The sequence below is a fragment of the Mirounga angustirostris genome, unplaced genomic scaffold (assembly GCF_029215605.1).
Source record: "Mirounga angustirostris isolate CCGP_5_RB_7025 unplaced genomic scaffold, mMirAng1.0.hap1 SCAF_5, whole genome shotgun sequence".
In the NCBI taxonomy this organism is placed as follows: Eukaryota; Metazoa; Chordata; class Mammalia; order Carnivora; family Phocidae; genus Mirounga; species Mirounga angustirostris.
This window is the reverse complement of record NW_026991713.1, coordinates 61,166,634-61,180,061: the sequence shown is the minus strand read 5'-3', so window position 1 is coordinate 61,180,061 and position 13,428 is coordinate 61,166,634. Positions and strand designations below refer to the sequence as shown.

The following is a 13,428-nucleotide window of genomic DNA, read 5'->3' as shown; positions in this document are numbered from 1 at the left end:
TTGCTCAAAGATTGTATAAACACATCTCAACATTAGTCTGGTTCAAGTAGAGTTAGGTATCCCGTTGGCTAAACACACTCCTTCCAGAAACAGTTGGCAATGGGTTTGGATTTGCCTGGAGTTGTAAAGATTCATGTTGCTGGTCGTGCCGAATGTGAAGAAAGCAAATCATTGGTTCCAAAAAATTCTGGGTCAGGGGATGGAAGAGAATTCTGACTCAGTGTCTCCTTCCACAGGTGTGAGCCGTTCCCAGGGCGGCGTGGTCTGTGGGGACTTCAGTGCCACTGTCCCCCGTGGCCCGGGGGGCGTGGCCACCAGCAGTGGCATCCTCCGCTCCCCCTCTGTAGTGGGTACTTGCTCCAGTGTCAGATCAGTGCGGTTTGCGTAGAGGGTGTGGGTCTGACGGGGGCAGGGGTGGGGAGCAGGAGGGAAAATCATTGCTCTCTGAGACCCTAGGGTCAGTGTAGGAATTTCCCCTGACTGGGAACCCAGACTGACTCTCCAGTTTCCTTCTTACTGCAATTAGGACTTACCCTTCGAGCGCATGACTGACACCTCCATTGAGTCTCCCCTCCCTCCCTTTTTGATAGAAGCTACTCAGCCACTTTCTTCCCCAACTACCTTCCGGTTAGCAGACATTTACTAAGTACCGACTGTGTGCCAGACCCTCTGGGAAGGGAGCCGGGTCGGGGAACGGCGATGGGGGGCACACCTCTGCTTTGCCCTCAGAGGAGCGGTGGGCGTGTCACCTCAGCACTGAGGGGGTGGCGGGGCAAGTAGACTGGGGGTCTGGGAGGCCCCTCACTGATCTGAGAGACTGTGCATTCCCAGGGTGTCCCCCAACTCTTCACGTGTCAGGATGGAAAGGTTGACTGAAGCTAATGGCTGAGGTGTTTAGGTTGGTGGTTGGTTGGGATTTTTTTTTTTTTTTTTTTTTTGTATTTGGACAATTCCTGTTATGGCTCCTACTCTCTTTGAGTGTGTGTGATTAAATATTGATGGTAAAAATTTTCTCCTAGTATAAATGAATGCCTGCCTCCTTTGTGGTTTTCCCCAGCGCCCCCCCTCCTCCCTCAATCCCCGACCATCTCAGTGCTTCTGCAAGTGTGGTCCATGGACCACCACCACCAAGTCAGGGTCCCCAGAGATGGGAGGTGGAGGGGACTTCTTCAATTAGTAGATCCTGGACTCCAACCAGAACTACTGAAGCAGAAGTTCCATGGAAGAGCTCGGGGATCTGAGTTTAAACAAGCTCCCAGGTGATTCCTAGAGGAACTAAAGCAGACAACCATTGGTTTATGTGGGCAGAGGGGATAGGAGGGTCAGGTGATTCTGACCGTGGAGCTGACTTCCTCTCTGACTCTCACAGGATCAGCTTCATCTCTTTGCATTTCTCCTTTGACTTTGCTGAAAGCAGAGCCAATCTGGGGCCCCCACGCCTGGGTGGGGTGGAGGCGAAGGGAGAGAGGAGGAGAGAGGAGCCTTTGTCCACAAGCACCTGCTAAGTGTCAGGCACATCATATGTGTATTTCATTCATTGCTCACAGCAGCGGCATTATTATCTTGATTTTATAGATAAGGAAGTCCAGGCCCAAGGAAGTTAAGTACCTTTCCTGAGGTCACACAGCTAGGCCAGCGTTCAGACTGAGGTGTAGGGAATGCCGAAGTTCATATACTTTCCATTGTCTTACCCCGGTTGTACCTTCAGACTAAACATCCTGGCTCATCAGACTGCTTCTGGACGAGGGGTTCTAACTGACCCTGCTTTGCTAGTCAGACACTTCAGAAATAAGACACAGAAGATGACACAAAGGAAACTCCTCGAACTGTGGTAGAAACAACTCCCATAGTCTCTGGTCTCCAAGAATCTTGGGCAGATCTTCTTATGGGACAGTTAATACAGGCCCATTATGTGAGAACCCAGAAGTAAAACCCAGACTTCTGGTTGGAGGACATTTTCCCCGACGGCCTGGATGGGGCAATTGATTAGGGAAATCTGCCTCTGGCCTATTCCTGAACTGACAGTCCCCAAGAAGTCCCACTGGGGAAATCTGTTTGGAGTCCCTGTTGAGGCAAGTGGTGTCCCCCTGCTGAGGTGGAGAGAGGGGTTTCTGATGGACAAGTTTCTTTCATTTGATTTATAGGAAGAATTCCGCATCTTCCACTTTATTTTATTTGGGATTTAAAAAAAAAAGAGTCAAAAACAACTTGACTGGGTAGAAGATATTTTGCCATGAGAATTCATACTTGATCTCAAGACATAGAAAAACCTATGAGCAGTTCTTTGGGCAATGCAGTCCTTCTGATGCTTTCAAAATGTGTCCTCAGGGGGCACATTGTTCCCCTGCAACCCTGGGAGGACCAAGATCTTTCTTAGTGTATTACTCCCCTAGTCTCTGCCTCCTGGCCTTGGAGGGTCCCGCAGGGGCTACATGCTGGGCACACCACGGTCTGGATCCCACCAAGTTTGAGTGGAGGTAAAATCAGGTCCAAGGGCCACCAGATCTGCTCCGAGGAGGAAAGGGAGTCCCACTGGGCACCTCCTGCCCTGGAGCAGAATGGGATGGAATGGAGGAGGGCCTGCCTTTCCTTTCTGGTGGTGATGGTGGAGGGTGTGTATACACATTTTTGTGTCTCTGGTGTTTTTTTTAATGCAAAAGCTCATCCTTGGGGTGCTCAGTCAGTTGAGCATCCAACTCTTGATTTCGGCTCAGGTCATGATCTCAGGGTCATGAGATCAAGGCCCGCATTGGGCTCCGTGCTGAGGATGGAGCCTGCTTGGGATTCTCTCTCTCCCTCTGCCCCTCCCTCCTGCCATTTGCTCTTTCTCTCTCTCTCAAAAAAAAGCTCATCCTCTGTGCTCTACCTCCACCCCACTCATTCCCTGGCTACCCACCTCTCATCACCTCCTGTCCAATAGCACCAAGAGAATAAGAGTGGGCACTTTGGAGGACCCTTTGTCTTTGAACAAAGTGGAAGTGGGCAGGATTTCCAGGGGGCACAAAGGGGGTCTGGTAAGGGTCGGGGGAGGGGCAGGAGAGTGATGTAAGGCATCTGTGAACTCAGCCACTCCCCAATGCAAGTCCCCCCCCCAAAAAGAGCAGAATCTTGGTCATGTGTCCTCATTGCTCTACTTTTCAATGAATGAAACCCTCAATAAATACAGCCTCTTCTTAATATCCACATTCCCAGAGAGTGTCAGTGGCTTGCATATATGGACAGAGGGTAATCCCAGATAGCCATTTCCAGTGTCCATGTCCATTCCAAAGAGTGACATGCTTTGTGATTTCCTTGCTCATGTGGTTAGTTTACATTTCTCACTATGCTTGGTTCAGGTGAGTGATGGCAGCGATCTCTGTTTCTTGAGATCCCAAAGACTGAAGCAGGGACATTGGAGACACTGGGCTGCTTGAAGGAGCCCACCTGGGAGTGGGTGTTTGTGAGGATGGTCCAAGGGGAGGGTATTTGAGACTCGGTGGAGGAGAGCTTGTGGCCTCAGAGAGGAAAGAGAAGAGGAAAGCCTAACCTGACCTGATTTTTTTGAAAAGACTGTAATCCATACTTCCCTCATCCTTGTATTTTGGGGGGACATTGAGTATTTGAATAAGGGTAGAATACAAACAGAAGGTCTGATTTTCTCTGATGGAGGTCTTATTTGGTTTGTGGAGTTTTGAGCGAAAGGGAGCCCGGGAAAGAGCTCTGGAATCACCCACATGGGCCAACTTTATTGTTTGGGCCACTTGCTCTGGAATTTACCTGATCTCTTGATTTCAGACCACTTGGCTTCTCCTTAAAATTTTTTTTCTAATAAAACTTTAATCCTTCGTTGCCCTTGGAGCATATCCTTTGCTTTGTGTGAGGAATAGTTCTTTTATCAGGAGAGGGCCGTGGGAGCCCCAGGATCCTTTGCTCTGCATTTTTGCTGTTGGCTGCAGGGAGGGCTGGGGTGGGGGTTTCATCCTTATAAGACGGTGGCACCTCTGCCTGGCCCAGTCAGTTGACTGGTCTTTGCACACAAAGCATGGAAACTCATTAAAAAGCTTATTACTATCTCCCAGCTTGTGGCTGTTTGACTTTTCAATGCATCATGTCTTATTTTGGGGGTACCAGATTTGGTATCTTAGTTATGTGTGGCCCAGGCCCATGGGAACATCCAGGTGTTTTCCCCCCACAGACTGACTCCAGAAACCCAGAACCACGGGAGGTAGCAGGGCTGAGGAGGGCTCAGCTCACAGATCCCCAGGCTGATATAAAAAGCGTGAAGGCCATTTCCTGCCGCATGTCTCACTGAGACATGGCAGAGTTCATGCTCAGGTTTTGATTTTCAGCCCCTGACTTTTAACCTTTCCTGTGGATGAGTGTTGTGCCCTAAATTGAACGTTTCCTATTGTGTTTAGGACCATGCCCTTGAGTCCCGGAGAGGTGAGCGAAAGGAGGGAGGCGGGCGGGAAATTTAGAGCAGGCCTGCCTAGTGGCAGCCGGCAAACCTCCAATAGCAGTACCTGAAGCACTCAGAAGAAGCCAGCCACCCCTTCCCCAAAGGGAGCTGCAACCCTTTGGGCCTGAAGTGAGGATTCATCAGAACACAGAGAGCCTTAACTTCTCCTCTCAGGGAAAGGCTGGGGGATGGGGCAGCAGAGGGGGCTGGCAGGTGGATGTCTGCCTAGAATGGTGACAGCAGGTCTGTTCTCCTAATGGAGAAATGGAGGGTTGCCCAACAGGGCTGATTTCTACTTCTCCTGTCTGAGTTCATCCAACCATCCCAGGCCTGACATGGCCTGGAGCCCCATCCCGGGTGTTGGGCTGGGGGTGGGGGTGGGGTGGGGTGGGGCAGAGCCAGGAGGAGATATTTCCTGCTCTCAAGGAATTTCCAGCTTGATCCAGGCTCCAGACACACCCGGTGACATCCCTGGCCCTGAGCCACCAAGTCAGAAGCACAGATCCTCAGGGTTGGAGACAGTGTGGGGCAGGGGTAGGGGGACTGTGCATGTGGGAGGGAGGGTAGGTAGGGAGAGCAGAGAGAGCACTGGCTAAAGGCAAATGGGAGGAGAGGCGTGGGATGGCTTATGTGTCTGTGTGGGATGGTCCTGGGTGGCTTAGGGAGTGGGCTTGTCTCCATGCGGTGGAGCCCGCGTCTGGGAAGATCGGCACTAGGTAGGGGGTGGTTGCACAGGGCAAGGAGCTGGTGGGGAAAGAGGAGATGGAGGGAGCCGGTGCTTGGCATCAGGAGCACAAGCACATGCTGGGAACTGGTTTGAACCAGGGGCCAGCGGGTGAGAGTGATGAATTTGGGGTGGGACTTTTGGCTGCTGGGGGCGGGTGGGGGCAGGGAGCAAAGTGTCATGGGTGGGGAGCTGGAGCTGTGGTCCAGGCCTGACTGGACTGAGGAGGGCTAAGCTGGAATCAGGCTATGGGAGTGGACGAGAAGAGGCACAATCACTGGAGGGTTAGGGAAACACCGCCAGGGTCTAGAAAGTGTTGGCCAGCAGGGGATGGGGTGAGGGTCGAGCCTATGGCATATGGGAAGGGGTGGAGACATTGTCATTCACAAGACCACATACCCTTGCATCGAAGCAGCATTTATTGAAACACAGACTGAGACAAGCCAGAAGTCAAGGCACCCACAGACAGTCATAACAAGAGGGAGACTCAGGAAGCGGCCTAACCTTCTCCATCCCACCGGCTCGCATTGGACACACCCCTCCTGCACCCGCAGGGGGAGGTCTAGAGCAACCTTGGAGTTTCCTTTGAAATGTATAAAGGTGCAATGAATAGCAAGACCTGTCCCAAGTCAAAAGGATTCCCCCCTATAATGGGCCCCTCAACTGGGAGGTCACATGAGGAATTTGGCTGGGACAGGTTAACCCAAAGAAGGCAGTCAGCCAGAGAGACAAGCAAAACACAAACAAGAATAACCCTGGGGCCAGTGCTTCCTGGAGAACTCCCAGCCAGGAGAGAGGGAGGACTTCCTCTCAGACTCTCAGCCTGTGGGAGACCTGGCTGGGAATCAGGCTCACTCCTTGTCTTGGGGAAGGCCAAGCTCCCGTGATGTCCAGCCACCCTGGGTGACCGGTAGTGTCCCAGAGAGCTTGGAGAATGATACGAACTGGCCACGGGTCTCTTGGAGTCAAACCGGAGTTAGGGGGAGGGCTGGGAATGCCTCTCTAACTGAAGCCCGCAGGAGAACCAGGAAACAACTCCCTAGAATGAGAAGGTGCGAGAGCGCGGCCGAGGGTCTTTCCCTCTGTAGGAACACGTGGAAGATTCCAGAAGCAAGCACACGATTTCCATTCACACACCCTTCCGTGCTCTGGGGACTCTAGGCGAAGCGGACAGACCGGCTGCTCCCGCAGCTGAAGCTGGATGAGCGGAGCTGGCAGGGGCCATAGGAGTCCGGGGCCATCACCGTGATGCTGCCTCCTGTGGCCACAGGGCCAGAGGCAATCTGGCGCCCCGGGGTGGTGCTGCACGTGAGGCCCCCGCAGGCGACTCCACCGCGGGAGCTGCTGACACCTACAGGTGGAGAGAGGGGACACAGGGTGGGTGGCCTGCCCTGATCTCCCCAACCTTGTGATAGGCCCCAAGGGGCTTTCCCCTAGCAGGAGCTTCCTCCTCCAGAAAGGGGTTTAGTGGTTAAGAACTCAGGCTCCGTTCCTCCCAGCATCTCAGACCTCTAGGCGACTGGGATAGGAAGGAAGTGAGGACCCCTCCTCCCAGAGGGGCAAATCAGGGCCCTATTTCCTTGGCATGCAGTTCTCATTGCCACCGCGGTCCCTAACCCCATCAGTGCTCCCCAGTGAAGAGCCAGGGGAGGAGGAAAGGCCCCCTCCCGATGGGAAGCATTCTGGGTTTAGCTTTGCCCATCAACAAAGCTATTTTGGGGGGGGGTATTGTTTAAGCAGACACTTACAGACATTCACGGAGCCCACACCTTCACACAGCCTGTGGGGAAAGAAAGCTCCGTTAGCTCTGAACAGGGAGCCGGATTCCTTGAAGCAGGTGGTTGCTTAGGGACAGAGAGGGCCCTTCCATGTAGAGCTCCTCGCCCCGAGATGCAGGTGGGGGGGCGCCCCGAGGTCTGTGTTACACGATCACCTTCTCTCTCTAACCGTTCTCTGACCACGGAGAGAAAGCCTCCTGATTTTAAGCAGCGTGGCGTGCTGCTGAGCTCCGGCCAATCTGAGTGGCCCCGCTCCCTGGGTAGCACCGGTCGGGCGGAGGGAAAGGAGAGTCAGCAGTGTGCCGCTGTGTGTGTGGAGGGGCCGGGGAGGAACCAGCGCATACGGAGCGCACCGTCCTTACCGGGCACGAGCCAGCGTGGCAGGCCAGGCCGCCCCGAGGGAGCTACCGGAAGAAAGTGCCTTCGAGAAGCACATCGCTGGGGCACACGTTGTGCCTCTTCCACCTATTAACTGAGGCCACGAGAAAGTCACTGCACGCTGAGCCCTATTTCCTCATGTTTGGACGTGAAAAATGAGACCTACCTCATTGGATTGTGAGGATTAACAGTGAGTACTCAGCTCAGGCCAAACACATAAGTTTTTGATAAATTATGACTATTACTGAAGCTTAACCTGTACTAGCAGTGCTTAGAGATGTAGCTCACACTTGGGCTCAGGGAAACACACTCCCAGGGGACCAGGGCCTCCTAAACCTGGGGAGATGCTCCTTAGCCCCACCTGTGCTCCTCGCCCTCCAGCAGCCGCCTGTAGGTGGCGATCTCGATGTCCAGGCCCAGCTTGGAGTTCATCACCTCCTGGTACTCCTTGAGCAGGCAGGCCATGTCCTGCTTGGCCTTCTGCAGGGCGGCCTCCAGCTCCGCCAGCTTGCAGCGGGCATCAGTCAGGGCCGCCTCGCCCTGCTGCTCAGCTTCGGCCACAGCAGCCTCCAGCTTCGCCCGCTATGAGTAAGGGGATGTGAGAGCAAGGATGAGAAGGAGAAGGCACAGCTTGGCTCACCTGAGCTCATGGAGCTGGGCCAGCGAGAGGGGGCTCCAGAGAGAAGCTAGGTCAACTATGTAGGACCAGGTATTTAACGAGACCTTGAATATGAGGGAGGAGATGGGGGCGTTCACCATCTCTCCTTGGTGGTTGCTGCAGGGTGGCCAAGGTTGACATCGGTGATACGGTACATCCCACTTGGAGGGCTGTGTGATTTGGTTGGGTCCCTGCTTCCCCACAGGCACACTGTGAAGCCTGATTGGGGTCAGGCCTTTGCCCTCTTGCGGGCAAAGTCCCTGGTGCTGCAGTCTGCCTGAGCTGGGCATTCAAACCCCTCCTTCTACCCTACCTGACACTTGGCATTCTCAATCTCAGCGGTCAGCCTCTGGATCATGCGGTTGAGCTCGTTGATTTCCTCCTTGGTGCGGCGCAGGGTGTCCCCATGCCGGATCACCGTGGCCTTCATCTCCTCACACTGGGGGGAAGCAGAGATGCTCCTGAGGCTCAGATTGCAGTTTCCCACCCATTTGGACACCACAGATGATTGGTAGGTTGTACAGAGCTCAGCCTGTGCAACTATAAATAGCAGCCCTGCTCTACCACCCAAACTGAGAGATGTCTGTCCTCTTACCATCCTAATGATCAAAATCCCCAGACAAAAGAGGCCTTCTTAAATATATACCTGGCTTCCCTCCCACTGCCACGTTAAGGAGGCAGGTGTCCTCTGCCCCTCACCTTGCTGCGGTACCAGGACTCAGCCTCAGCCCGGCTTCGGCTGGCAATGTCATCGTACTGAGCCTTGATCTCGGCCACAATGCAGTCCATGTTCAGGTCCCGGCTGTTGTCCATCTTGACGATGACCGAGGTGTCTGAGATGTGGGCGTGGAGGACCTGGAGCTCCTGGGGCCAATAGCCAATGCATTTGGGTCTGGCGCCTGGTCTGGGCACCCTGGAGGGGGCGCTGGTCATCATGTTACATGACCCCTGCTCACCTGCTCCCGTTCCCTCTTCGCTCACACACAGGTACATCATAAAACAAGAAAGCCGGAAGGGGCCCCTGACTGAACAGATGGGAAGACTGAAAGCCACGCTGGGTTTTCTCCAAGTCACCTAGCCAGGGAGCTGGGGTTTGAATGCTGAGGCTAGTGATTTGTCCATTAATTGAGGACCCCCCCAACCAGAGACTCACCCTGACCCGCACCCTCAGATACACACTCTCATACTCAGGTACAGACTGACACGCCCCAAACCAGCACACGCACACACTGCAAGACACACAGGCCCTCACAGACGTGGACAACCACACCCACACTCCACAGTCCTCAGACACGCACTCCAGGCTCTCCCTGGGCACAAACCTACGTGTGTCTGTCATAGTCGTGCCACATGGCGCTCTTGCAGGTGTGTGCATGTTCTCTCATGCTTCCATCGCACACACGGGGCAAACATGTACACACAGCACCGTCCCTCCCCTCTTGCTCAGGTCCTCCCGCCTCCCCTCTCCCTGCCCTGGCTGGTCGGCAGAGGCCTCCTCACCTCGTCATAGAGGCGCTTCAGGAAGCTGGACTCCTCCACCAGTGCCTCCACATTGGCCTCCAGGTCAGATTTCCGCAGGTAGGCGCAGTCCACGTCCTGGCGGTGGAGGGAAGAGGAGGGCATGTGTGTGTGTGTGTGGGGGGGGAGGCCTCTGCGGTCAGCGTGGTGATTGTGTCCCCACTGGAGTTTGTCCAGATGGGTGCCCCTCCCTTCCTGCCCCATGAGCAGCCCCCTCACCTTCTTCAGAACCACGAACTCGTTCTCTGCCGTGGCTCTCAGAGCTACCTCCTCTTCATACCTGGGTTGGGGGGAGAGAGGAGTCGTGGCTGAGGGGTGGGAGCTTGGACACCATCCCAGCTTCTGGGCCAGATCTCCCAGGGGTCCAAAGGGATGGAGTCCCTGCGATTGTTAACTTATCCTCTCCATGGTCTAGTTTGTGCGCTATTCTTGGGCTAACACTTGTCCCGCCTTGCTTAGGCCACCCCAGTGGGAATGCACACTCCATTCCCCAAACCTAAATTCGTCTGTGCATCCCAGATCCAAAGAGAACGGGTGCCCTGGGCAGCAAGAACACAGAGCAAGCATCATAAAGTGAGCTGAGATGGGTAGGACCACAGAGAGCTATAGAACTCTACTGGGTTTTCTCTCCTCATTCCCCATGAAAGCAGTTCTAAGACCCACCCAGGCTCCAAGGGAGAGAGTGGAGCCAAAGAATCTAAGACACTTAGGCCCGGCCCTAGACAACCCCTTGGGTTCCAGGCAGCCCCTGCTCCTGGACAGGCAGGAATCTTCAACTGCTTCAAGATGGTTGAGGGTGGAGCCTTCCCACGCTCCCTGTGTGCCCCCAGTCCGGCCGCACTCACTTCTTCTTGTAGCCCTCCAGCACCTCCTGCACGTGGTTGAGCTCCGAGGCCAGCCTCCCGCTGTCGGCCTCCACGCACTCGGCCTCCCGCCTCAGCGTCTCGATGTAGCCATTGAACAAGGGCTCCAGGTTGCTCTCACAGCAGCGTTGGTTCTGGTAGAACTGCCACTTGGTCTCCAGCAGCTTGTTCTGCTGCTCCAGGAAGCGCACCTGCGTTCAGGGTGTAAGGATGAGACTCGGGGGTGGGGAGATCCCTGGAGGTGCCTGGTCCTCCAGAGCCCTCTCCCCCCTGGATGCTCACTGAGCAGCCAGGGCCCGCCGAGGGCCGAGCATGGGCCTGAGTGTCTGTGATGTGAGGGGCCTTGCTCCCAACCCCCCAGGAGGCAGGGTGGCTGTGGGGGGAAGTGCCCCGAGCTTGAGGCCAGAGGTCTGGTTCAAGTCCAGTTCTGCCACTCGGAGCGGGCAAGTTGTCTAACCTTTGGGTGCTTGGTCTTCTCATTTCTAAACCAGAGATGAAAATAGTGCCTCCCTTAGAGTTGTAAAGATTGAACAAGTTAATACATGGAAGATGCTTAGAACATCCCTGACACATGGTCAATGCTCAACTAATTTGTGACTATAATTAGCAGTTCCTCATTTATTTATTTATTTATTTTCTTAAAGATTTTATTTATTTATTTGAGAGAGAGAATGAGACAGAGAGAGAGCATGAGAGGGGGGAGGATCAGAGGGAGAAGCAGGCTCCTCGCTGAGCAGGGAGCCCGATGTGGGACTCGATCCCAGGACTCCAGGATCATGACCGGAGCTGAAGGCAGTCGCTTAACCAACTGAGCCACCCAGGCGCCCCCAGTTCCTCATTTATTAATCCATGGGACACTTACTGAAACCTTACTGTGTGGTACGAGGGCCCATGCTAAGATACATACACATCTATCTATTTCTACAGCTGACTCTTGAACAACGCGGGGGTGAGGGGCACTGATGCTTCCCCCCACCCCCACCCCTACCCCATGCAGTTGAAAATTGGCTTATAACTTTGGACTCCCCAAAAACTTAACTGCTAATAGCCTATTGTTGACCAGAAGCCTCACTGATAACCTAAACAGTAGAGTAACATATATTTTGTATGTTCTATGTATTAAATACTGTATTTGTACAACAAAGTAAGCTAGAGAAAATATGTTAATAAGAAAATCATAAGGAAGAGAAAATACATTTATAGTACTATATTTATAAAAAAAAATCCTTGTAGATATGGATTTGCTCATCTCCAACCCATGTTGCTCAAGGGTCAGCTGTGTATCTCTACCTCTATCCATCTGTCTCTGCTTATGTATCATTCCCATTCAGTTCTCACAGCCCTCCGGGTGGGGGGCAGTATCATTCCCCTCATAGTACAGATGGGGTAACTGAGATGACTGGCTCATTGTCACACAAATAGTCCGTAAGAGTCGGGGTCTGATGTCCCCTGAGTACCCTTCATCTGTCCACCACAGTATGTCTAAGCAGCTCATCTAAACTCAGCTTCCATTTGATAGTAAAAAAATGGAAATACTAATGTCTCCCTCATCGGGTCATTTTGAGGATGAACCAAGCTCACTAAAGAGAAGATGGTAACAAAACTCCTGACCCCAAATCCAGAGCCCAGTCCTATCTATTCTGCCAGGGTGAGGCCTCGTGGACACACAGGGAGGGCACTGGGGATCTCCACACTCTGCATCCATGGGCTTCCTTCCCCCAGCCTGGCTGCCCCTCTTCCCCATTCCCAGCCCTCCATCCACGAAGGTGGTTGTGCTAGTCCTGGTTGGTTTACTGTCACACCTCCCGTCACACTATTGTCCTGGGAGAATCATGCTGACAGCCAACGTTCATTGAGCATTTACTGTGTGCAGCATTTTTCAAGCATGAATCCATCCATGCTCGCAACATGCATACGAGGCAAGTTCTGTTCTCCAGACAAGTGACATGCCCAAGGTCTCCTGCTGCCCAGGGGCAGAGCAAAGATAGGGAGGCAGCGTGGCTCTGAGCCGAGCCCGCCCACTTCCCCAAGCTGCCTGGCTCGGAGCCTCGTGCCTTTTACTCTCCCCATTATCTCCCACTCTCATAGCTCGCAGTGCCCAATCCAGTTTTCCAGGGGGCACCTCTGATATTCCTGTGTTGTCTTGTCTCCTGAAGCACATACACCCTTTAGACCAACAGACTCCATTTCTGGACCACACGGGGCCCTCTGTGCACTTGGCTGGAATTCAAAGATGGAAACTGATCCTCCTGCGTTTCTCTCCCTCTGCTGTCTCAAACCTGGCTCCGTGCTGTCTCCCCAACACACCGGAACCTTCCCGAGGGGAGGGCCAGCCGGGGCCTTCTCTGGACCATCCTGGGCCTCACTGACCTTGTCGATGAAGGCAGCGAACCTGTTGTTCAGGCCCTTGATCTGCTCCTTCTCCTCGTGCTTCACGCACTGCGCGTTGGGGTCGATCTCCAGGTTGAGGGGCGTGAGGAGGCTCTCGTTGACCGACACGCTGGTGATGCAGGGCGGGCTGGGCCCGCACACGCCGCCGGAGCGGTAGCCGAAGCTGCGGCCGCAGGAGCCGGCGCGGAAGCCGCCCACGGCCATGCGGGGCCCGCAGGAGCCCAGGTTGGAGAGGCTCCGGCTGCCGAAGCCGGTCAGCCCCCGGTAGCAGGACACCCCTCGGTAGGGGGCGGCGCTGATGCAGCAGCGGGTGCCAGTTTTGGGGGCCACAGCCGAGCAGGAGCTGAAGGTCCTGGTGACCCCACATCCTGAGCTGATCCGGTAGGAGTGGCAGGACATCGTGCGGGTCTGAGCAGAGGCTGAGTGCGGCGGGAGTCAGGGCGCTGCTTAGGATCCTCTGGCCTCTCTGATCCTCCCTGGTCCTTTTATTGCTGGGGAGAGCTGGGGTTGGCTGCATTAAAGGAGTGAAAAGCCATTTCATGTTGTTTATTGGCTTGGGGAGTTTGCCAGCAACTCCCCCAAGACTCGTCTTAAAGGTGAGCTCAGCGGCGACTTAGGGCCTCCGCAAAAGTATTGAAGATGTTATTAGGGACACTGTGTTTGCACTTTTCATCTTCAAA

At 54.2% G+C, this 13,428-nt stretch overlaps 1 protein-coding gene across 2 annotated transcripts; it reads right to left on the bottom strand.

Annotated features, from left to right (window-relative positions):
* Positions 1-5,562: 5,562 nt before the first annotated feature.
* On the bottom strand, positions 5,563-13,239 carry LOC123838929 (keratin, type II cuticular Hb5). 2 transcript variants are annotated; one of them, XM_045868165.1, is made up of 9 exons: positions 12,728-13,239; positions 10,340-10,548; positions 9,714-9,774; positions 9,477-9,572; positions 8,676-8,840; positions 8,290-8,415; positions 7,680-7,900; positions 6,911-6,942; positions 5,563-6,513 (listed from the first exon to the last, which is right to left on the bottom strand). In XM_045868165.1, exons 1-9 carry the CDS (start codon positions 13,145-13,147, stop codon positions 6,320-6,322), a joined length of 1,524 nt encoding a protein of 507 aa, XP_045724121.1. In that variant the 5' UTR covers positions 13,148-13,239; the 3' UTR covers positions 5,563-6,319. The 2 variants fall into 2 exon arrangements, with proteins under 2 accessions (XP_045724121.1, XP_045724130.1); XM_045868174.1 differs by having other exon boundaries at positions 6,320-6,506; positions 6,907-6,942; positions 12,728-13,147.
* Between the last annotated feature and the right edge of the window lie 189 nt (positions 13,240-13,428).

Excerpts from the sequence above, each read along its gene's own strand:
- LOC123838929 (XM_045868165.1), bottom strand. The coding sequence starts at position 13,147 with ATGTCCTGCCACTCCTACCGGATCAGCTCAGGATGTGGGGTCACCAGG. Across the intron at positions 9,775-10,339 it reads CTGGAGGGCTACAAGAAGAA|GTATGAAGAGGAGGTAGCTC; the intron begins GTGAGTGCGGCC and ends CCCCCAACCCAG. Across the intron at positions 6,514-6,910 it reads TGTGGGCTCCGTGAATGTCT|GTGTCAGCAGCTCCCGCGGT; the intron begins GTAAGTGTCTGC and ends CTCCACCTGTAG.